General features: G+C 46.8%; 1 protein-coding gene across 1 annotated transcript in view; it reads left to right on the top strand.

Moving 5' to 3' along the window:
* Nucleotides 1–26,256, top strand: part of LOC139750249 (LIM/homeobox protein Lhx9-like) — a 251,118-nt gene that overhangs the window by 197,046 nt on the left and 27,816 nt on the right. The window contains exon 6 of the mRNA XM_071664767.1: nucleotides 4,212–4,417. Coding sequence (XP_071520868.1) covers nucleotides 4,212–4,417 — 206 coding nt within the window. The remainder of the gene's footprint in view (nucleotides 1–4,211; nucleotides 4,418–26,256) is intronic.

Here is a 26,256-nt window from a genome sequence, read left to right as displayed (position 1 = left end):
ATAGCCTCGCCATAGACCACAAGGTCTTCTGTTATCTGGCCTTCCTACTGACTCTACGTGCTCTTCGCTATATGAGAACCTCTCACTTTGCCATGAGTATAAGATCTCTTTCCAAGCAGTGTCTTTTGTTACTTATAACTCAAAAGTTTTTGTCTTCGTGTAGAAATGTCGGCTTGATACTTTAATAACATTCCTTGCTTTATGATAATAACATGTCCCATAAGACGATAAGTCTGGGTTTAGATCAAAAGAAACCAGAATGTGAAATGTACCTAATCTAGGAAGCTGACCTAATTACGGACATACAGTCGTAGGCGAATGACTTCCGGCATAGCTGACCCCACTAGGCACGACGGTACGTCCCTTGGGTACGATGATGGCTTGGCTTTTGACCTGAGCCTTAAAAGCTAAGTCCGAGGTCATACCATCATACTCGAGGGTGGCACTGTTCCCGTTCTTAAAGATGATTTTCGTCGAGATGAATTTACTTGGGATTTTCTAATCTAATCTTAAAATGTTTCACCTTATCTTTTATTCTTAACCTTACCATCTAGTTCCTTAACGTTATCATTTATTTCTTAACCTTGTCATAGTTCATTTGTATTTCTAAATCTTTTAACGATATTTTCGTCAGGACACCGTACTTATGTACTTATGCATCATCATTTTGCTGTACTAACCCCCTTCATGTACACTATAATTTCCTTCAGATAAACACTAGAAATTACTTATTTTTTCCGTTCCATATACAGAAAAATTAAATGTATCACGACTCACGATTTTTCGAATCCGTAATCTTCTCATCGAAAATACGTTTCATCAGAAAACTTTATTATATGCTGTCTTGTCGTTTAATACTGATGGATCTCTGCAGCGAAACTAAATACAGAAATATTCATTCGAAAACAAATTACAGATCGACGATAGATAATGTAACATATTTCACAAGGAATCTTATATAATGTAAACCTGAAAAAACATTATTTTAGAGACAATAAAGTAATTATCAGAAGAATATTTGCGGGACCTACGTAAGGGTAAGTGATGGCTTGTGATGGTGGAAGCCAGCCGTGGTGTTTAAGCGACAGAACCGCAAGGCCTTGAAGTCGTCGGGTCCAGCCAGCTTCCCCACCGCCGCATGCGGTGTGATGGTGGTGACGTGAGGGCCGCCCCGTCCCCCTGACGAAGGAGGCTCCGGCGAGCGTGATTGTGTCACCCCCACCGACGCGACGTCAGTTTCACACATCATTAGTAATGCCCCGACCCGCGAGTTGCCAGACGGATGTTTACGTTTTTACTCCGGGTCGAGTTCTAGAACTTCGGTCATAATAGTATTTTTCTAAGTATTCTACATTCTCAATTCTCATCTTATTTTACATTAATTAGATCTTTGTTAATAACTGGCAGAAATCATGAGTGAAAATTGGAATATCTTAAGTTGATCAATACACCTAGTTCACTACGACATAACCCGCAAATCGGTAACGAGGAGGACGGACGACGGAACGCATTGTCGGCGGCCCCTGGATAACTTTTTATTCACCTCACTCTGGGAAAAACCTGGTCAGAACGAGAGTGAAAAGGCAGAAGCCGAGGCAGCGGGGCGCCCAGCGTTACACTGTGTCATTCCTGGCACCCCGCCGGGCCCATGTCACCAAAAAATCTGTAGCCGCTATTGAAGCGCTGGTGGTTGCTTGCCTGGCCGAGCCGGGGTAGGCGGCCGGGGTCTCTACCTTCCGTGGGAGGATTAATGCTCCTCGGCCTCGCCCGAAAGCGCATACTTGTTTGTGGTAATAACATTAGTAATCACATTTACTGTTTATCAGATCGTGAAAAAAAAATCTTTGAAATTTTACGATATTCCTTTTTGGTATTGAAGAAAACTATTAAGACACCCAAGATTTCAAATGCCTCGCACGTAAGGATAAATACTGCATATCGTACGTTTAACTTGCACCGGAATACAGAGCGAAATTATTTGCGCTAGAGTGTGTCAGAGACATGAATCTAAACATCAAGTTTTCCACGGACCCTATAATCATCGCATGCCAACGACAACACCATCACATGCAAACCACCAATTTCCTCCAATTACACGTCGTTGCTAGGAGCACTGCGGGCCAATTTCCTGTATACCTCCAAATACGTACTGGCGGTGAGCAACACGGGACCGCCGTACATCAAGGTACGGTTTGTTATACACTTTCGAAAATCCCCTAAAGATACGAAACATTGTACAAAATGTGTGTGAATATTGTGTGGCGGCGGTGCCGGAGGCATTCAGTGCTGAGGGAGCCCCCAGGGGCCCCCCGTCGCGCCCTTAGAGTCGCACACAACAGAAACAACCTGAAAGGGACCAGTGTATTTTGTGTGCATAGATCCCATTATTTGTGATACTATAATAGTCTTAAAGTAGGGCCGGGGGGAGACTTTTAGATCACGGCTGAACAGGCCAGGAAAAAGAGATGTTACAATTGACGTAAAGGCTTCGGTCGTGAATGGTGCGCGGCTGTGGTGGCTGGGAGCCCTTAGCCGACGCCGCCCTGGCGGGGGCACCACCCACCTCCCCCCTCTCTCTCCTCTCCTCTTCTTGCCTTTGCACCGTCCCCAGCAGGCAGCTCCTCGAGATTGAAGCCGAGGGCGTGTTTAACCCCCCCACGCGAAGAGGTTTGAGGGCGTATTTACCTCATATGAAGGGGTATGATGCATGTTAAAGAGACCTCGCAGCGTCGGCGGGAGAGCACAGCGTGCAAATTTGGCGGACAGTTCGGGTATTTGCTCCCGCGAGGCAGATGATAGAAAATGTATGTCATGCATCTGGAATATATTCCTCCCTCCCGATGTGTCTTCATTATATGCAACGGTCTGAAGAGCCTAAGTGTATGGATTTATACAATACACTATGGAGGGCGATATACTTCATTAACTGCCGTGTTTTGGGGGTAGATTTCGGTGTGATCCATATCAAGTCGAAGTAAAATGTATTTCAGGTATATGGTATTGATACTGTCACTTACGAGGAGGGAGAGATGGGTCAGATTGTCCTGTAATTAAAGGGGGGGGGGGGAAACCTGTTAATTTCCCCCTGCTCTTAAGTGAATAATTTTGGGTAAGAACCGAGGCCTCTGTAGGGGTAAAAGAGAGATAGACCACTGATGTGTTCAGCAACCACAACGACTGTTTGTGTTCTGAGGAGTAATTAGCGTTCGACAAAAGCTCTACGTGCAATCTGATAATCAGGAAGAGTTCCATCCATTAGTGGAGAGAAAAATGTTTCTCGAATTCGGGGACTGTTAAAAGACACCATCACTGGAGCGAAGCATCGGCCGTCGGAAGTGACGAATCTCACGTCCTGAAGCAGATCTGGGGCGAGATAGCAGCAGGTTCTGGGGGGAGGAGGAGGAGGTGGTGAGACCTGCAGCTGCCAATCTGTCTGGTGGGGGTCCTGTGTGATCCCTTGTTTCTGGCAACAGTTGCGTGTCTCTGGCCTAGTGACACGTGACGTCCAGGTGTTCATTATGGCCTTTTTTTTCTTTCTCCCTCCCTCCCTTCGTCCCTCCTTCCCTCGGATCTGTGTTACGCGCCATTACAATTATTTCGCGAGTTATTAGCGTGTGTGGGTTGCCAGGAACGGGTAATCTTAATCAACATGAAGTACGTATCAGATCTACATCCCTGTATGGAAGTAACAGAAATATAACAGGGAATCTACGATCATATGGCGTCAAAGTCTGGAGACCTTCTTTTTCTGTGGTGTTCTTGTGAGGGGAACACGGCGAGTCGTGTACCTAGTAGTGGTACGCACTCGGCGTACCGCCTCGATACCACTGTGTAACAGTACAGTGTGTTTATGTTATGATACTAACACCGGTGCGGAGAATATCTTGTTAGTTGCCAGCCTGGTGTGAGGCCCAGGGATACACTAGCAGCTTTAAGTATCTCGTCCTACGAATATCCTGGGGCCAACGGAGTGAGTCAGGCAAAAGAATGGTATTTCCTCTGGGCTCGCTCATGATGCATGACAGCTGTACAGTACTTTGAGGTGAGTGTAACAATTGGATGATCTCCAGAGACCGCAAGCCAATACATCATATATGTACACGTACGTATGTATGTATGTATGTATTTCATGTACCAGTACAATATCCTGTAACTCAGGTAACCTCTTCACTTTCCTGGTGCTGTGGTTAACGTGCTGGTTCCTCCCTCAGACATCCCGGGAGGATACGACCTAGAGAGCTCCTACGGGCCTTTGGGGAACCCCTGCCAAACAGTCAGGACGAAGAGGATCCGGACGTCCTTCAAGCACCACCAGCTGCGCACCATGAAGGCCTACTTCGCCGTCAACCATAACCCGGACGCCAAGGACCTGAAGCAACTTTCGCAGAAGACGGGGCTCTCCAAGCGGGTCCTGCAGGTAAGGGCGGCGCCTCTCAGGCACTAAGTTGGTCTTCTTCCTTTTCCTGATGGTAGTGGTGGCTGTGATACATCTTGGTGAAGACCAGGTGGTGATCCTCCTGGTGGTGGTAGGTCTTTGCGATGGGTAGATGGTGATGGGATTGGGTCTGTGTGAAGGGGTTGGTGAAAATGGTGGTGGATCTACAGCAGCCAGGAGGTAGTGGGTATATGGTAGCCAAGAAGTGGTGGCAGGTCTGTATGGTAACCAGCAGATGGTAGTGGGTTTGCATGGCAACCAGGAGGCGGTGATGGATCTGCTTGGTAGCCAGGAGATGGTGGATCTGTATGGTAGACAGGTGGAGGTAGTGGGTCTGCATGGTAGCCAGGTGGAGGTGGTGGGTCTTCATGGCAACCATAGGAGGTGGTGGGTCTGCATGATGGCCAAGATGAGATGGTGCGCCATCATGGTAGTCAAGAGGAGGTGATAGGTCTTCATGGTAGCCAGGAGGAGGTTATGGGTCTTCATAGTGGCCAGAAGATGGTAGTGGGTCAACCATGGTAGCCAGGAGGAGGTGGTGGGTCTTCATGACTAGCAGGGAGTGAGTCTCGTGGTCATGTTATGTATTAGCCATGTGGTGCTAGTATCTCCACCCCGTCCATAGTACCGAGGAGAAGTGTCATCCTTCACGTGGCCAGACACCAGATGATGAGTGTCTAACCCACTGGTTTTCCAACAGGTGGGACATGGCCCCATTGATGGACCATCGCAAGGTTGTCATAGGTTCAGTAGTACATGATCACGTCTGAATGACAGTGACAACGGATGATTCTGTATAACACTTCACCACACTTACATGGTCGTTTAGGAATATTTATGAAATACATTTTCATTGTTTGTTTCCAATTAGCATGTGTATGCCTCCAAGTATACTCATTTCACTGGTTCGCAAAGTAAGAGGTGCAGTTCTTCAGATACGCTATACTGTGCCATCACCTCTAACCAGTTCGGAGCATCTGACCAGTTCTAAGTGCCTGACCAGTTCGAACCACTGACCATTTCGAGGTACCGGACTGCTTCGAAATGTCTGATCAGTTCGAAGCATCGGATCACTTCGAAGTACATGACCAGTTCGAAGTGTCTGACCCAGATCGGAAGGTGTTGACCGGGGTACCAAGTAGCGCCATGGGGGCCTCGCTGAACCCCGCTTCACATCTTGGACCCGGCGACTATGAAGTGGGCGAGAAAACGCTGGATCCTCGCGGGAGGGGAAGGGGGGGGTGGGGGGTGTCTCCTCCCTAGTGATCTTCGTTTGAATGTGTTTGATCATTAATTAATTGCATGTCGAGTTCTTATCAAGGGAACCAGTCTTACGGGTAAGCAATAAACTAGGGTCCTCCGCCTCTTGAGATTCGAAGCCTATAATTGGTCCGCATGTGCGATGATCGTTTAATTAATGAACAGGGTGTAGTGATTATTGAACAATGCCATTTAAGTGTGTGTTTCTTTTTTTGTTCATCGGAGATCATCGCTCGTCCGCACGCAGACGTTTCCACCGCCTTAAAGAAATTTTAATATGTGAAAGTCTGGTTTGTACCAGATCCCGCGAGGGGCCAATCTTCATTCGCGATAGACAGGTTACTGATTAGCTGAAGACATGGACACAGGGGTTCACACAGGATAGTGGCAGCTGTACACATGTTCTCCCGAGGGAGAGAGGGGGGAGGCATGGGGCACTGATGGGGGGGAGGGTACTGATTGAGGGGGGGGGGACGGGATACTAATGGGGGAGGGTTCAGTGGAGGGGGGGAGTCATGAGGTCTCAGTTTTAAACGCGTTTTAGATTATAGTTATTTACTGAGTCGCTCTTGATGTCTCATTAACTATTAGATGATAGATATATCGTTTGTCATGGTCTCTTTAACACACACACACACACACAGACACACACACACACACACACACACATATATATATATATATATATATATATATATATATATATATATATATATATATATACATATTCCTGAGTCCACGTGGACTCATAGGAATATACTTGATCACGCGCAAAACTGTGATCCTTTCCAATATATATATATATATATATATATATATATATATATATATATATATATATATATATATATATATATATATATATATACATATATATATATGAAAACACCCGTCATTACCCGAGGACGGGAATATCACAAAGTGACACGGGTGTACAGCCCACAATTATATTAAGATTTGTATCATCAGTATATGTGACGTCGTATGATGGATACGCCTTGAACACACCTATAAATGATTTGTGTATTTGTGTCAGGATTTGATATATATATATATATATATATATTTTTTTTTTTTTTTTTTTTTATACTTTGTCGCTGTCTCCCGCGTTTGCGAGGTAGCGCAAGGAAACAGACGAAAGAAATGGCCCAACCCCCCCCATACACATGTACATACACACGTCCACACACGCAAATATACATACCCACACAGCCCTCCACGGCCCACCCCGGACGCTCCACATGCCCTGATTCAATCCACTGACAGCACGTCAACCCCTGTATACCACATCGCTCCAATTCACTCTATTCCTTGCCCTCCTTTCACCCTCCTGCATGTTCAGGCCCCGATCACACAAAATCCTTTTCACTCCATCTTTCCACCTCCAATTTGGTCTCCCTCTTCTCCTCGTTCCCTCCACCTCTGACACATATATCCTCTTGGTCAATCTTTCCTCACTCATTCTCTCCATGTGCCCAAACCATTTCAAAACACCCTCTTCTGCTCTCTCAACCACGCTCTTTTTATTTCCACACATCTCTCTTACCCTTACGTTACTTACTCGATCAAACCACCTCACACCACACATTGTCCTCAAACATCTCATTTCCAGCACATCCATCCTCCTGCGCACAACTCTATCCATAGCCCACGCCTCGCAACCATACAACATTGTTGGAACTACTATTCCTTCAAACATACCCATTTTTGCTTTCCGGGATAATGTTCTCGACTTCCACACATTTTTCAAGGCTCCCAAAATTTTCGCCCCCTCCCCCACCCTATGATCCACTTCCGCTTCCATGGTTCCATCCGCTGACAGATCCACTCCCAGATATCTAAAACACTTCACTTCCTCCAGTTTTTCTCCATTCAAACTCACCTCCCAATTGACTTGACCCTCAACCCTACTGTACCTAATAACCTTGCTCTTATTCACATTTACTCTTAACTTTCTTCTTCCACACACTTTACCAAACTCAGTCACCAGCTTCTGCAGTTTCTCACATGAATCCGCCACCAGCGCTGTATCATCAGCGAACAACAACTGACTCACTTCCCAAGCTCTCTCATCCCCAACAGACTTCATACTTGCCCCTCTTTCCAAGACTCTTGCATTTACCTCCCTAACAACCCCATCCATAAACAAATTAAACAACCATGGAGACATCACACACCCCTGCCGCAAACCTACATTCACTGAGAACCAATCACTTTCCTCTCTTCCTACACGTACACACGCCTTACATCCTCGATAAAAACTTTTCACTGCTTCTAACAACTTGCCTCCCACACCATATATTCTTAATACCTTCCACAGAGCATCTCTATCAACTCTATCATATGCCTTCTCCAGATCCATAAATGCTACATACAAATCCATTTGCTTTTCTAAGTATTTCTCACATACATTCTTCAAAGCAAACACCTGATCCACACATCCTCTACCACTTCTGAAACCACACTGCTCTTCCCCAATCTGATGCTCTGTACATGCCTTCACCCTCTCAATCAATACCCTCCCATATAATTTACCAGGAATACTCAACAAACTTATACCTCTGTGATTTGAGCACTCACTCTTATCCCCTTTACCTTTGTACAATGGCACTATGCACGCATTCCGCCAATCCTCAGGCACCTCACCATGAGTCATACATACATTAAATAACCTTACCAACCAGTCAACAATACAGTCACCCCCTTTTTTAATAAATTCCACTGCAATACCATCCAAACCTGCTGCCTTGCCGGCTTTCATCTTCCGCAAAGCTTTTACTACCTCTTCTCTGTTTACCAAATCATTTTCCCTAACCCTCTCACTTTGCACACCACCTCGACCCAAACACCCTATATCTGCCACTCTGTCATCAGACACATTCAACAAACCTTCAAAATACTCATTCCATCTCCTTCTCACATCACCACTACTTGTTATCACCTCCCCATTTACGCCCTTCACTGAAGTTCCCATTTGCTCCCTTGTCTTACGCACCCTATTTACCTCCTTCCAGAACATCTTTTTATTCTCCCTAAAATTTACTGATAGTCTCTCACCCCAACTCTCATTTGCCCTTTTTTTCACCTCTTGCACCTTTCTCTTGACCTCCTGTCTCTTTCTTTTATACTTCTCCCACTCAATTGCATTTTTTCCCTGCAAAAATCGTCCAAATGCCTCTCTCTTCTCTTTCACTAATACTCTTACTTCTTCATCCCACCACTCACTACCCTTTCTAAACAGCCCACCTCCCACTCTTCTCATGCCACAAGCATCTTTTGCGCAATCCATCACTGATTCCCTAAATACATCCCATTCCTCCCCCACTCCCCTTACTTCCATTGTTCTCACCTTTTTCCATTCTGTACACAGTCTCTCCTGATACTTCTTCACACAGGTCTCCTTCCCAAGCTCACTTACTCTCACCACCTTCTTCACCCCAACATTCACTCTTCTTTTCTGAAAACCCATACTAATCTTCACCTTAGCCTCCACAAGATAATGATCAGACATCCCTCCCGTTGCACCTCTCAGCACATTGACATCCAAAAGTCTCTCTTTCGCACGCCTTTCAATTAACACGTAATCCAATAACGCTCTCTGGCCATCTCTCCTACTTACATAAGTATACTTATGTATATCTCGCTTTTTAAACCAGGTATTCCCAATCATCAGTCCTTTTTCAGCACATAAATCTACAAGCTCTTCACCATTTCCATTTACAACACTGAACACCCCATGCATACCAATTATTCCCTCAACTGTCACATTACTCACCTTTGCATTCAAATCACCCATCACTATAACCCGGTCTCGTGCATCAAAACCGCTAACACACTCATTTAGCTGCTCCCAAAACACTTGCCTCTCATGATCTTTCTTCTCATGCCCAGGTGCATATGCACCAATAATCACCCACCTCTCTCCATCAACTTTCAATTTTACCCATATTAGTCGAGAATTTACTTTCTTACATTCTATCACATACTCCCACAACTCCTGTTTCAGGAGTATTGCTACTCCTTCCCTTGCTCTTGTCCTCTCACTAACCCCTGACTTCACTCCCCAGACATTTCCAAACCACTCTTCCCCTTTACCCTTGAGCTTCGTTTCACTCAGAGCCAAAATATCCAGGTTCCTTTCCTCAAACATACTACCTATCTCTCCTTTTTTCACATCTTGGTTACATCCACACACATTTAGGCACCCCACTCTGAGCCTTCGAGGAGGATGAGCACTCCCCGCGTGACTCCTTCTTCTGTTTCCCATTTTAGAAAGTTAATACAAGGAGGGGAGGATTTCCGGCCCCCCGCTCCCGTCCCCTCTAGTCGCTTTCTACGACACGCGAGGAATACGTGGGAAGTATTCTTTCACCCCTATCCCCAGGGATAATATACATATATATATATACACACGCACACACACACGCACACACACACACACACACACACACACACACACACACATATATACATATGAAAAATGTAAGAAACAATTTAGAAAACAAAATTTTAGCTTGAAATGAATGAAAAAATGAACGTCACATAATGGTTCAACCTCTGGCTATGGAAAAGGAAATGTACAATTTATTCACACAAACGTCAATAGCAGTTCTCATCAATTTCACCACTGAATCAATAAGCTTCAATGTCTAAGCTACATTTTTCTCCAACTTCACTATTTTCTTGTCAAAACACCATGCATGAAAACTATCACTCCAGTAACAGAACTATAAACATTTACTTCCCCTTTAAAAAGTTCTGGGGAAGTCTGTCTCGATACACTGCGGCGAGGCGACGCGACGCTGACACAATCACTGTCACAATATCACTTCTGCCTCCTTCCAAGCGTTGTTTCAGGGAATAATTCCGGGTTGCTGAAGTGCCGCATAGGCACATGCATATGCATGTGATGTGGCCCGGGCTATCGTGCCAGCCTATGCGGCACTTCAGCAACCCGGAATTATATATATATATATATATATATATATATATATATATATATATATATATATATATATATATATATATATATATATATATATATATATATATATATATATATATATATATATCCTTTTTTGAGCTAAACCCATTATATTTTACAAATCTAAAAAAATCTAATGGTTGATTATACATAGACAAAGCATATCTATGATTAGTATGGATGAAGGGGGACATATGAAGGGGGAGAGGAGATATACGAGGAACCTCGGTCCTGCTGCAGAAGGCGCAGCCAGGGGTACGGGAGACGGTGCCACGGGACTGGCATGCCATACTTTATCATTCGTCGTTTGAACCAGCTGTCGTGTTCTGAAATCATGAAAAAAAAAAATCGAGGATTTCGTTATACAACCCTGATGGAGAAGTGTGTATAGCTCTCTCCCCCCCACACACACACGTGTATAATACCTGGCAGACATACACCAACGGGGAAAAATGAAATTCTTCATCATTAATCGCCTCCTGCTATCTCTTATCGCTCATCTTATCTTGACATAAGTAAGAAAATGTTCCACAGGAGGAGAGGTGTGGTGGGTGGTTGGATGGGTGAGTGGGTGGTTCCCTCCACTCCCTCAGTCTTCGTAGTTACCAGACTCCACCGTGGATGTGGTCACGCCTGCGAGAGAGGTGGAGGAGTCGCCAGCCTTCCTCAGCGACGCTGTGGATCACCGTCTGTTGAGGAGCGAGGCTGCAGTCCCCTCCAGGAACTTCTCACTTAAAAGGAATTCATCATTTCCCTGCTACTGATTGTAATGCAGCCTTGAGGCTGCTGTAGCCTAATGACAACAACAACAACAACAACAACAACAACAACAACAATAATAATAATGATGATGATAGTAATAGTAATAATCGTAATAGTTTGTGCGCATTTTGTTTATGTCTCTATATATGCATGTGTTCCGCCTACAACAGATACTTAGAAAACCACTTAATAGAAAAGTAACACCTTTATCATCGATTACGATACACTGAGGGTGTAGTAGAGAGACAGACGGGGCCCGGGCTGGGTGTAGTGGAGACGGGTGTGGCCCGCCTGGGTTGAGTGGAGACAGGTGTGACCCGGCTGTGTGTGGTGGACAATGCTGAGAGTTGCGGACAGGTGTGGCCATGCTGGGTGTAACGGACTAAGTGTGGCCAGGGCTGGGTGTAGTGGGAGCAGGTGTGGCCAAGCTGGATGCAGTGGAGACAGATGTGGCCAGGTTGGGGTACGGCAGGAACAGAGACATATGTGGTCGGGCTGGGTTGCGGGAGGGGGACAGACACAGATGTGGCCAAGTCTGGGTGTCGTGAAAAACAGGAGTGGCCCGCTTGGGTATACAGGTGTTGCTAGGGTTGTGTGCAACGGAAATAATATTTTCCCTAATATCAGTTGTTTTTTTACCCCCCCCTCTCTCTCTCTCTCTCTCTCTCTCTCTCTCTCTCTCTCTCTCTCTCTCTCTCTCTCTCTCTCTCGTCATGGAGTGTTGGTCACCAGAATGTGTGTTTTTACCACTTTCAATAAATCACTTTTCCCCTGTTATTTACTGTTACCACCGCTCTGTCTCTATCTATCCCTTCGGATGGTGTCCGGTGATATGATAGAAATTCTCCAGAATAGCAGATACGAACTACAGAATTGATGGCTTCCGCGAGCTGTCTTACAAACCATAATTATATATATATATATATATATATATATATATATATATATATATATATATATATATATATCCCCAGGGGATAGGGGAGAAAGAATACTTCCCACGTATTCCTTGCGTGTCGTAGAAGGCGACTAAAAGGGGAGGGAGCGGGTGGCTGGAAATCCTCTTCTGTTTTCACTTCTCAAAAAAAAAAAGGATCAGGGAAGGGGACCAAGTAAGGATTCTCTCTCTAAGGTTCAATCCTCTGTTCTTGACGCTACCTTGCTAACACGGGAAATGGCGAGTATGAAAAAAAAAAATGTGTGTGTGTGTGTGTGTGCGCGCGCGCCGTTTTGAAATTCAAAACAGACAAGTTCGGAAAAGGAAATGTCTGGCAATGATTATGTACCTATGTACCTCGGGACACCATGACTGATAGCAGCAAGGGATTGTCAGTCTTTTATCACCTTTTCTAAAATTGTATTTTGTGTGTGTGTGTGTAACTCCACGACTGCCCATGTACGTAGATACGGACGTTCGAAGCCGCACACTTGATCACGGCCAAATTTTTGGAGTGGAGGCATCGTATGTGCTTAGTTTTAATCACCACCCGAGCCAGTCTTACTCTACGTGTGGGTTTATAATCAGTATCTTAAACTCTTGATTAATGTTCCTCATTTAGGTCTTCATAGCGCGTCATCTTGTTAACATTGAACCACAGAGGAGGAGAAAAAAACAAACAAAAGATCATAGAAAATGATATTTATCTCACTAGACATTCCTCACGGTAAACTTGTGAAATTCTCAGGGAACCACAACGGGTCTCCGTCATTTTCCTTTGGTCTCGCTAGTTTTTCTACCGTCAGGTTGCAATATTCATCGCTCTGTGCCCTTCCTGACTTTCGTATAATCTGCGCCTCGCCTGACGAGATGATAAAATTTTCGTTGTGCTGACCACATACTGAACGGTGGATCTTTCTGTTTTGTTGACGCTGTTCGCAGCTCCTGGTCCACTGGCGTACGAACGCTTGAACCACAAGGCCACCATCGTTCCCACAACGAACCCCGATACTACTGGTACGAGACGAGATGAATCAAGTGGCAGTTTTTCCGTTAATATATTTTATAACAAAAAATGACGGTTCATCCTTTAGGTTCGTACGTGTACATGATTAATCATATATGGCTCGATTATACGAAGTAAATCATTAAATACACATTATAAAGGTAAATCATTATATATATATATATATATATATATATATATATATATATATATATATATATATATATATATATATATATATATATATATATATATATATATATATTTCCATCCCTAGGGATAGGGGAAAAAGAATACTTCCCACGTATTCCCTGCGTGTCGTAGAAGGCGACTAAAAGGGGGAGGGAGCGGGGGGCTGGAAATCCTCCCCTCTCATCATTTTTTTTTAATTTTCCAAAAGAAGGAACAGAGAAGGGGGCCAGGTGAGGATATTCCCTCAAAGGCCCAGTTCTCTGTTCTTAACGCTACCTCGCTAACGCGGGAAATGGCGAATAGTTTGAAAGAAAAAAGAAAGATATATATTTATATATTTATATATATATATATATATATATATATATATATATATATATATATATATATACATATATATATATATCGTAAATCATCAGGTACACATGATTGTTGAAGTTGATTACGTACGTCAATAAATGACAATGTGAAGCTGTGATGCCCAGATGGTTGGTGAGGTGGATGTGTGGCAGTAACATATGATTGGCTGTAGTGTAAGGCAGGGTCAACAAACTGGTTTCTGGGCGGACACTTCGGCTCCCCAGATGCTGGTGGGACACACGGGTTACGTGACGCCGGGACACACGGGTTACGTGACGCCGGGACATACGGGATACTTAATAAAGCCGGGACACACGGGACACATGAAGGATGTCTGGGAACAAGACCCCAGGACACTGAGGGTGAGACACGGTGTGACACATGAAGTTACTCTAGTGGTGGCGACACCTAGAGTTCCCAGGGATCTGGGATACGTAATGTTAAAATCCCCTGAGTGCAAGGTTAAGCCCTTAAAACATGACGGCACGGCCCTTAGCACGACGGTAAGCCCTTAAAACGACGGTAGAGCCCTTGAACACGACTTTTAAGCCTTTAAACACGACGGTAGAGCCCTTGAACACGACTTTTAAGCCCTTAAACACGACGGTATAGCCCTTGAACACGACTTTAAGCTCTTAAACACAACGGTAGAGCCCTTGAGCACAAGGGGAAGCCCTTAAACACGACGATTGTGACCCTTGTGTATGATGGCCTGGTCTCTGACCTGACCTGTAAGGATCAGGTCAAAGGCCAGCCCGTTTAAACCCAAATGCTCATCATACCGACATGGTCACGGGGTCAAGGGTTAGGATACATTACTGTAGGATGATTCGAGATCTGCGAAGTAGGATACAGGCTAGGATGCTCTGTGCCGTTAGGGTACACGAAGCTAGGATGCTCTGTGTCGCTAGGATACACGAAGGTAAGACGCTCTGTACCGCTAGGATACACGAAGCTAAGATGCTCTGTAGCTGGGATACACGAAGCTAAGATGCTCTGTAGCTAGGATACACGAAGGTAGGGTGAGCGCTCTGTGTCGCTAGGATATACGAAGCTAAGATGCTCTGTAGCTAGGATACACGAAGGTAGGGTGAGCGCTCTGTGTCGCTAGGATACACGAAGGTAAGACGCTCTGTACCGCTAGGATACACGAAGCTTAGATGCTCTGTAGCTAGGATACACGAAGGTAGTGTAAGCGCTCTGTGCCACTAGGCGGGTCTTAACGTTAATTCGCGGGTAAACAGGCTAGCGTCGTCGCTACCACTGGGTCGTGTGGCTACCCTTCATCCCCGTACGTCCAGCAAGCCTGAGGCTTACCTGATGACCAACCCCGAGTCCCACTCCAGCTGTCGTGTTACCCTACACCCTACCTTGGCTACAGTGGGTTAAGACAGCAGAGAGGAGCAGCGGGTAAGTGATGGATCACCAGTGTTGTGCATGAGTCATAAATCTTCACCGGGTGCCCTGTGTGTTTTACAAGGGGAATAAATCTACCGTGGATTGTTTTTTTGTGTTTGTGTTTTGGTCTTGCATCGATGAATACACCATCCATGCGGAGGAGGAAGAGGCGGAGGAGGAGGAGGAGGAGGAGGAGGAGGAGGAGGAGGAGGAAGAGGAGGAGGAGGCGGAGGAGGAGGAGGAGGAGGAGGAGGAGGAGGAGGAGGAGGAGGACCACCACCACCGCGAGTGTACTATCATTCATGAGTTGTTTCTATTCATGTAAAGCGATGAGTCCTGGAGACAAAGTGTCGATGGTGTGAACACACACACACACACACACACACACACACACACACACACACACCTGTGGGGATTTATCGGTTGTTGTTGTTGTTGTTGTTGAGATCTTTCGTGTCCGATAACGAAAGACGGCATTCACGGGTGAGGTGAGGGAAGGGGGGGATGAGGGGGGTGTCCAGTGCTTACGTAGGGTCGAATCCTGGTTGCGGCAGTTGGTCCACAGTTACCCCCTAGGTGCTCATCCTCCCCAAGAGGTTGGTCGACGAAATGGGTACCTGGCTTAGACTAGGATATATATATATATATATATATATATATATATATATATATATATATATATATATATATATATATATATATATATATATATATGTCAATACAGACTTGAAGTTCATTCTCCCTCAAGCAAAACAGGCTCCTCACAACACTGCCCAGATGAAACACGAGACTAGACGAAACGTGTGTGGGACGATATGTTACAAACAACACGACTTCCGGAGCTAAGTAAACAAATCTCTCTGCACAGTACACATCATTTCCCGCGCGACCGTGCGTAGACCACACCAGCGTGAGGGATGACGGCGATAGCGATCGCGCTGATTATTTCCATCGCTCGTATTTGCATCGCCGACCAAAACGCTGGCTGGCTGGAAACAACACACACACACACACACACACACATACTGGACTCCAGTGTCACTCACGGCCGAATCCAGGCCACCAGGATATGGGCACTGTCGTATGGGCACTGTCGTATGGCACTGTCGTATCTGTGTTTCCACAGCGGTGATATCAAGACTCTGGGTCGGTACAGAAGGCGCCCCCGACGTAGTTTTGCTAAAGAAATTATTTCTTCCCCAACACTCAGGCAGTGCTTCCCCACCACCGAGATACTCTTCCCCAACACTCAGGCAGTGCTTCCCCACCACCGAGATACTCTTCCCCAACACTCAGGCAGTGCTTCCCCACCACCGAGATACTCTTCCCCAACACTCAGGCAGTACTTCCCCAACACCGAGGTATTGTTCCTCAGCATTGAAGCAGTACTTCCCCACTGAACCTCCCGTGTTCAGCTTGCATCTCGTATAACTCTCCCTTCCTTACTCCCTTTTATTCTGTCACTCTCCCTCGGTTATTCATCTCCCTCCCTCTATTTTTTCCCCTCCCCTCTCTTTTCTCTCCCCTCTTTGGTGGGGTGATGTATTTGGCTCCTGTGTCTCCCCGCTCCCACTATATCACTTTCCCTACCTCTTTCTTATCTTTTATCTGACGTCTTTTTTTTTCTTAAAAACTCGTAACGTTTCTCGGAAAGTTAACGATCACTTTGTAATCTAACAAATTAGTCCCCAAGTCATAATTTATCGTATGATGAGGTGGAAGGGGAAGGGGAAGGAGGGGAGGGGAGGGGTCGCTGGGGGGGTAAGAAAGTGCTAAGCCGAACTTGTAAGATCATGTATCAATGATTCGTGTCTTCCTTTATATATATATATATTTCTTTTCTTTCTTTCAAACTATTCGCCATTTCCCGCATTAGCGAGGTAGCGTTAAGAACAGAGGACTGGGCCTTTGAGGGAATACCCTCACCTGGCCCAATTCTCTGTTCCTTCTTTTGGAAGAAAAAAAAAAAAAAAAAAACGAGAGGGGAGGATTTCCAGCCCCCCGCTCCCTCCCCTTTTAGTCGCCTTCTACGACACGCAGGGAATACGTGGGAAGTACTCTTAATCCCCTATCCCCAGGGATAATATATATATATATATATATATATATATATATATATATATATATATATATATATATATATATATATATATTATCCCTGGGGATAGGGGAGAAAGAATACTTCCCACGTATTCCCTGCGTGTCGTAGAAGGCGACTAAAAGGGGAGGGAGCGGGGGGCTGGAAATCCTCCCCTCTCGTTTTTTTGTTTTTTTTTTTTCTTCCAAAAGAAGGAACAGAGAAGGGGGCCAGGTGAGGGTATTCCCTCAGAGGCCCAGTCCTCTGTTCTTAACGCTACCTCGCTAATGCGGGAAATGGCGAATAGTTTGAAAGAAAAAGAATATATATATATATATATATATATATATATATATATATATATATATATATATATATATATATATATATATATATATATATATATACTGACACGAATTATGACGTCGGCAGATTATTACCAAGTCCACCTCGTTGTTGGCAGAGTTGGTGGTGGTCGTGGTCTACACCCCCCCCCCCCCCCCCCGGCAACCTGATGTTGGCAGAGGTGTTGGCAGATGGATGTTCCTTTGCCAGTGTTGTTGGCAGAGGACGGGAGGCGTCGGGTGATGGGTGGCTGCAGGTGGGGGGGGGTTGGGGCGGGGGAGTGTTAGGAAAACAGATAGTGACGTAAAATTGGTGTGGAGGCGGCAGATGACACCCGGCCACGTCAAGCCGTTTTGACGGGGGTCGGGTGAGGGTGGGGACACCAGCACACACACACCGCCCGGGAATATATCTCGTGTGTGTGTGTGTGTGTGTGCTGGCTTGGTCGTGACTGTGGTGGGCAAGTTCGTAGACGTCCTACCACACACACACACACACACACACACACACACACACACTAACCCTCAAGTCCACCTTCGTGAATTCCCTCAAGACAGAGTGAGTGATGAGACCTCACACCGCTTCTATAATACGGGGAGACCTGGGCCACTGAGCACAGCCGAGCGACCTCCCCTGCAGTATGGACGGTACACCCCAGGTGGGCGGTACTCTTACTGCATCGTACCCCAGTCGACGGTACACCTCGAGGACGGCCATTATCATCGTGGTATACGCGTTTTCAAGGGGCATCGTCCTCGAGCACCTAGTCCGTCCTCGTTCTCGATGTCGAGCTCCCAGCGAAGTGTCTCTTTATGGGAGGAGTTAACGTGCTCTGACCCAGCTGACTCCACCTCCACGAATGAGATGAAGAGAACAGCGGGACGTGCGCTGGTGATGGTAGTGGGTGGCAACCGACGCACGGCAGGGCCCAGGACGTGCGCTGGTGATGGTAGTGGGTGGCAACCGACGCACGGCAGGGCCCAGGACGTGAGCTGGTGATGGTAGTGGCTGGCAACCGACGCACGGCAGGGCCCAGGACGTGCGCTGGTGATGGTAGTGGCTGGCAACCGACGCACGGCAGGGCCCAGGACGTGCGCTGGTGATGGTAGTGGCTGCCAACCGACGCACGGCGGGGCCCAGGACGTGCGCTGGTGATGGTAGTGGCTGCCAACCGACGCACGGCGGGGCCCAGGACGTGCGCTGGTGATGGTAGTGGCTGGCAACCGACGCACGGCAGGGCCCAGGACATGCGCTGGTGATGGTAGTGCCTGGCAACCGACGTACGGCAGAGCCCAGGACGTGCGCTGGTGATGGTAGTGGCTGGCAACCGATGCACGGCGGGGCCCAGGACGTGCGCTGGTGATGGTAGTGGGTGGAAACCGATGCACGGTAGGGCCCAGGACGTGCGCTGGTGATTGGTAGTGGCTGGCAACCGATGCACGGCAGGGCCCAGGACGTGCGCTGGTGATGGTAGTGGCTGGCAACCGACGCACGGCAGGGCCCAGGACGTGCGCTGGTGATGGTAGAGGGTGGCAACCGATGCACGGCAGGGCCCAGGACGTGCGCTGGTGATGGTAGTGGCTGGCAACCGATGCACGGCAGGGCCCAGGACGTGCGCTGGTGATGGTAGTGGCTGGCAACCGATGCACGGCAGGGCCCAGGACGTGCGCTGGTGATGGTAGTGGCTGGCAACCGATGCACGGCAGGGCCCAGGACGTGCGCTGGTGATGGTAGTGGCTGGCAACCGATGCACGGCAGGGCCCAGGACGTGCGCTGGTGATGGTAGTGGCTGGCAACCGATGCACGGCAGGGCCCAGGACGTGCGCTGGTGATGGTAGAGGGTGGCAACCGATGCACGGCGGGGCCCAGGACGTGCGCTGGTGATGGTAGTGGCTGGCAACCGATGCCAACTCCTCGCAGGCTCTGTAATGTGTATATCTGCTAGGGGAGGAGCGGCGACCCCTGGCAACACCCTCCTGAAGGAGTGCCTAGCGGGAAACTGCTCCATCGAACCCTGGCTAGATTAGAGGGTAGTGAACTGCCGCCCCATGACACCCACTGTTGCTCAGATATACAAAAGCGATGTTTTTGCAGACGATATCTTCTGTCAGCGATATCTTCTGTCTGCGACATCTTGTCAGCGATATCCTCCGTCAGCGATATCTTCTTTCAGCGATATCTTCTGTCAGCGATATCCTCCGTCAGCGATATCTTCTGTCAACGATATCTTCTTTCAGCGATGTCATCTGTTGACGACATCTTGTGTCAGCGATATCGTCTGTTGACGATATCTGCCGACGATATCTTTTTGACCATATCTTTCTTTTTTTTGCCGACGATATCTTCTCCTGACGATATATCTCCCGTCAACGATAACTTCTTCTTGCTGATAATATCTTCTCCCGGCGATACCTTCCTGCCCCCAGGCTCGAGCCTTCGAGAGAGAGAGAGAGAGAGAGAGAGAGAGAGAGAGAGAGAGAGAGAGAGAGAGAGAGAGAGAGAGAGAGAGAGGGAGGTGATGTGGTTGGTGGGGTCATTATGTGGGACGGTAGTGGAGCAAGTGTGAGGGAGGGGGGATAGGAGAGGGGGGGGGTTGGCTGCCCGGGGAGGACCGAGCCCCTCCCTCTATCGCGGGCACGCCAGGAACGTCAGGGTTCGACGCTTTACGGCGCCGCCCACGTTCGCCCATCCTTCTTCTTTGACGCCTCGACCACCCTGGCCTTATCTTTATGGCCTCCTCAAGAAACCGATCGTTTGTCTTATATACTATTCATCCGGATAGATTCCTTCCCTCCCCCACACCCTCTTGATATTCCTCCTATCCACGGGGTGGTGTGGGACGACGACGACGATGATGGTGGGGGATGATGAGTGGACGAGGCTGTGGGCCACCTGATGCCGGAGGAAGGGTTCAGGGACGAAATCTACGACGACAAATTGGCTCTGGGTGACGGTGGGGGCCTAGCGTGAGGCATCGCCCGCCCTCGTCCGTATGCCAAGTTTACGGTCGCAGGGAACGGTTCCCCTACACCGGACAACCTATATACCGAGGAGGGAGGGAGGGAGGTGGCCGGTCGTGGAGGGAAGTGAGGGGTGTCGTGGGAGGGAAGTAAGGGTGTCTTGGATGGACGCAGTGGGTTATGGAGTGTGGTACAAGTGTCATGGAGAGAGAGATAAGGGGTCGTGGAGGGAGGTAGGGAGACGTGGAGGGCAGTAAGAGGTGTCGTGGAGGGAGGTAGGGAGTGGTGGAGGGCAGCGAGAGATGTCACGGAGGGAGAGAGAAAGTTTTTGAGGAGTGGGGGAAATGTTCACATGCAGGAGCAGTGGTGAGTTGTGTGTGCAGGGGTCAGTGGTGTTCCTGATGAAGGCGAGCGCGGGTCCTACACTGAGCCACGTCCTGCCCTGCTCTCCCCCACACACTGATGCTGCCGTCGGCATCTCCTCCCTCCCCACACGTCGTCACCCACCTGGGAGCCGCTCCCTACCGTCTACTGCCTCCTGTTCAACAGGTCTTTTAAGTGTTTAAATCAGCATAAGAGGCCTTGAAAATGTGGTGTTTTCTCGGAAGCAATTTGGAAGTCTACGATACATGATAACTACGGTACGATGTATGGATCATCGGGAATACAGTCGCGTCAAAGAGGTCCAGGGTAACAAATAAATTCTTTCACTGCAATATATATATATGGTAGATCCATGAGAAAGTCATAGGGAACTAACGAAGGTTTAAAATGTTAATCGTACAGAAATTCATTCACTCCCAACCGTTGTTAACAGGTGATGTACAATGACACGAACGAAGTATGATTCCCTTTTGTGATCAAAGCAGATCAGGAACTCTTCTCCCTTACCTCATGACCTTCATCATCACTTTACTGTATTTCCACTTCCTCTTCCTCCTTCCTCTTTTCTTCTTTATGGCTTCCACCGAGAGAACACCCGGGCAGAGTTGCCAACTGACCTGCCCACATCTGGCCCTCTCCATCCATTACCTCCCTCCTGGTAATGAGTTATTGCAGGCCACCACGCAAAAATAACGTCATTAATCTCGCAGGGAAAAGATCATGTCACGCTGCGAGTTGGTAACACTGGCGCCTTGGGCGGTGTCTATGGGTTCCGTAAGGGCGAGAACCTGGGACCTTATCATTATTATTATTATCATTATCATTATTATCATTATTATTATTATTTATTATTATTATTATTATCATTATTGTTGTTGTTCTTGTTATCATTATCATTATCAATATCATTATTATTATTATTATCATTATTATTATTGTTGCTATCATTATTATTATCATTATTATTACTATGATTATCAATATTATTATCATTATTATCATTATTATTATTATGATAATAATAATTATTATTATTATTATTATTATTATCATTATTATTCTCACTATCATAATCATTATATTCCTGGACCAAATATTCCGTGATGTTTTCGTGGCAAGATGTTACTGGTTCACGTTATATAACCAAGCACTTGCAGGGGTCGATATGAGTGTTCGCACTTCACGTGCGCACATACACTCACACGGTAAACACACTTCAGAGCTCCTGATGACGTGTGCGCCATAATTACGATCACTTGAGGACATCGATCTCACACCTTGCTCCACGCTCTGGCTCGTGCTGCGTGAAGACGTGCGTGTCTAGCATCCACGCGCCTCTCTCTCCACACACACACACACACACACACACACACACACACACACACACACACACACACACACACTAACAAAACAGAATCATCCTCTTGCTTTGAACACAATTCCAGTTTGCACTCCGGCCTCCTGGGAAGCGATGCAGGTCAATATGGCCGATCCTTAATGTGATAAGATATGATATCTTATGCCGTCCATGGGATTCTGTCGAACACAATTTCCATTTACTTTTTTGAAGTCATTTTGTGGTTATGATGACGAGATGTGTTGGGGGTGTTGTGATGAGTTGTGGATCCGTTGTCATTCACTGTTGGGGGTGTTGTGATGAGTTGTGGATCCGTTGTCATTCACTGTTGGGGTGTTGTGATGAGTTGTGGATCCCTTGTCATTCACTGTTGGGGTGTTGTGATGAGTTGTGGATCCCTTGTCATTCACTGTTGGGGTGTTGTGATGAGTTGTGGATCCCTTGTCATTCACTGTTGGGGTGTTGTGATGAGTTGTGGATCCCTTGTCATTCACTGTTGGGGTGTTGTGATGAGTTGTGGATCCGTTGTCATTCACTGTTGCCTCGGTGTCTGTCAACAGGGCTTAATGTTGTGGCTCTGGACTGCTTTCGAGGAGGGAGGTTGTGAGTGGCTGTTGTTGCTTTATAATTACTAAGGGTTGTTAACTTAATGTTCTCGAATCATTTTCTTTTTTCTTACTGCACTGCTTGCAGGCACACCCGTGGTTGGAGCCCATTTTCTTTCTCGAGGCTAAACATGGGTTCCATTTTCTCTCGAGACCAAATATCAAAACACCGTCATATATTGTGTTATATACAGAAGCTTCTCATCACCAATCCTGTAATAACTTGAGTCGTAGATTATCCCAGTAATTACTTGATGGTAGATTAATCTTGATTAATATACGATCGGAGGATTATTACGATTAATATACGATCGGAGGATTATTACGATCAGAAGATGATCTCTCACTATTAACCAGTCACCAGAGTCGGTATCTTGAGGTTCACAAGTTCACGCATTAGAAGAAATCTTAGCTTGTACGAATGAATTTTAAATGACATATTTCTACCGATATTTCAGTCAGTGTTCACAGCTCGACATGTTCTTCGCCGCCGTGTGTGTGTGTGTGTGTGTGTATGTGTGTGTGTGTGTGTGTGTGTGTGTGTGTGTGTGTGTGTGTGTGTGTGTGTGTGTGTGTCCCAGGGCCTCCTGCTGCTGGTGGTCCTGACCTCCGAGGCCAGCCGAGCCGTACCACACACTCTCTTCCTCTGTTTGTTGTGCCTGGGATGTTTTGACTCCCCGGGTTTATTTGTTAACTGTGAGAGCCGTGTCTCGCTCTCTGGATGCGAGTTGTTTCCATCAAGAGACGGGTAAACATGGCTGGCGAACGTTCCCAGTCTTGGTGCTGAGCGGCCGGCCAGCCTGGGAGGTTTACACATATCGTTGCAAGAGGTCACAGTGGTGCTGGCGCGGCGCGCGTGATGATTGCACGAAAGTGCACTTGGTAACTTATCGTGTGTCATTTTCCTCGTGGTTATCAGCATATGCACCTGTGTGTTTGCGTGAGGCTTAATTTTCTTTTCTTTTCTTCTAAAGTGTATCTGTCTTAGATGTCATTGAACCTTTTGGTGTGAGTGAATTTCTCATATTCTTGTAATAACTGTTCGTGTGTATGTATGTGTGTGTGTGTGTGTGTGTGTGTGTGTGTGTGTGTGTGTGTGTGTGTGTGTGTGTGTGTGTGTGTAGGGGAAGAGGTGAGGCACCAGTGGTGACCCTCGGGCACCCCGCTCGATCAGCCAGCGGCGAGAATCAGTCGAGACCGACGTTATATCTGCGTCCTGTTCACGTCCTCAACATACCCCAGAGATTTGGGACACATCTGTAATGATTCTCTTGGCGTCCTATAACCTTTTTTCCTAAAGAAGGAACAGAGAAGGGGGCCAGATGAGGATATTCCCTCAAAGGCCCAGTCCTCTGTTCTTAACGCTACCTCGCTAACGCGGGAAATGGCGAATAGTATGAAAGAAAAGAAATATATATATATATATATATATATATATATATATATATATATATATATATATATATATATATATATATATATATATATATAAGGTAACTGAGACGCGGGATCATGTGTGCCCTCTCATTACCATACTTCCAATATTTATTTAACGACGTTGGTTCTGGCCAACCCCCACCGTATGCCTCAGCTGCTGGAGAGATTCTTTCCTGCCTTGGATTGAGACAACCAATTATCTCTCACCCCTTTGCTCATGTGAGGGCAAAGAGTTGGCAGGAAGGGGGAGATGAGGCCAATCAGAACATATTGGCTCGGGGAATCTCATCCAGTCCAACGTTCACCATTTTGCTGCGTCGACAAAGTTGAACGCTGGCAAATTGCAAAGGGGGCGCGAGGGAGAGAATGGTGTCTGTCCCGTTGGCTCGACTTCACTCTCGATATTTGCTGGCGGGGCTCGACCCATTCTCGTAATGTATTGGCTCATCTGGCGCACATAAAGACGCCTGTGTTGACACGTCCCGCGGATGATCTCCAGGAGGGTTTTTCTTCTAAGTGGAAGTAACAGCTAGGGTAATGCAGGAGAAGCGGGGCTGGATCGCTTCCTTCCAAATGATGTGATCAGGGTTGGGGGGGAGAAGAGCAGCACACACTCGGGTTTTTTTTTTTTTATTATTTTTTACCTTTACTGGAAGTGAGAGATAATGTATTATTTGTTTTCGTTTGGTGTCACTTCAATTAAAAGGTGTTGAATGCAAACAAAAAAAAAAAAAAGTCGGTTATCTATCGCTTTTCACCCTCCTATGTCCACGTACTGTACCCACTGTGCGCAATTTAAAATCGAAATTGATTGAAATAAATTGAATTTAAAAAGTTCAAAATCGAGGAAATACGTCTTTACTTGTCTGGTGTATAAGCACAAGAACGCGTACGAAGACGTGGGTCACAAGAATTTGTTCTTGTGGTTAAAATGTAGTCATAACGACACTTGGCGAATAAACTGGTGTTTCGTAAGTGGGGTGAAGCTTGAGCACCGGCCATTACTGGGTCGAACCAGGAATTACCTCCGCCAAAGGGGTGGGGCCCCGCCAGCTCCCTCGTTACTGCCGGCTCTACAGCCAATTAGTCTCTTCTTAACTACCTCCTTCATCCCTGCAGCCCGCTTGTCCTCCCGTCTGTTAGTCTTTGTTATCTTGTACTTCCCTCTATCATTGTCTTCCCCTTTATACTTCCCTGTCTTGCTCCCTGCCTCCATGTGTCACCCTGTATTGCTCCCTGCCTCCATGTGTCACCCTGTATTGCTCCCTGCCTCTATATGTCATCCTATCTTGCTCTCTGCCTCCATGTGTCATCCTGTATTGCTCCCTGCCTCCATGTATCATCCTGTATTGCTCCCTGCCTCCATGTGTCACCCTGTCTTGCTCCCTGCCTCTATATGTCATCCTATCTTGCTCCCTGCCTCCATGTGTCATCCTGTATTGCTCCCTGCCTCCATGTGTCACCCTGTCTTGCTCCCTGCCTCTATATGTCATCCTATCTTGCTCCCTGCCTTCATGTGTCACCCTGTCTTGCTCCCTGCCTCTATATGTCATCCTATCTTGCTCCCTGCCTTCATGTGTCACCCTGTCTTGCTCCCTGCCTCCATGTGCCTCCCTGTCGTACAATCGGCCTCCTGTCCGTCCCATGTATTACTCTCTGCTCCCGTCATGCGCCTTTCTACGTCATCACCCGATCTCCCTCATCCCCTTCCTGTATTCCTCTCACCTGTGTCCTGCATACGCGGGTCTTCCTTCCCT

This window comes from Panulirus ornatus, chromosome 9 (genome assembly GCF_036320965.1).
Source record: "Panulirus ornatus isolate Po-2019 chromosome 9, ASM3632096v1, whole genome shotgun sequence".
Classification (NCBI taxonomy): Eukaryota; Metazoa; Arthropoda; class Malacostraca; order Decapoda; family Palinuridae; genus Panulirus; species Panulirus ornatus.
Note: the sequence above shows the minus strand (reverse complement) of the source record. Positions and strands in the feature narration are given on the sequence as shown.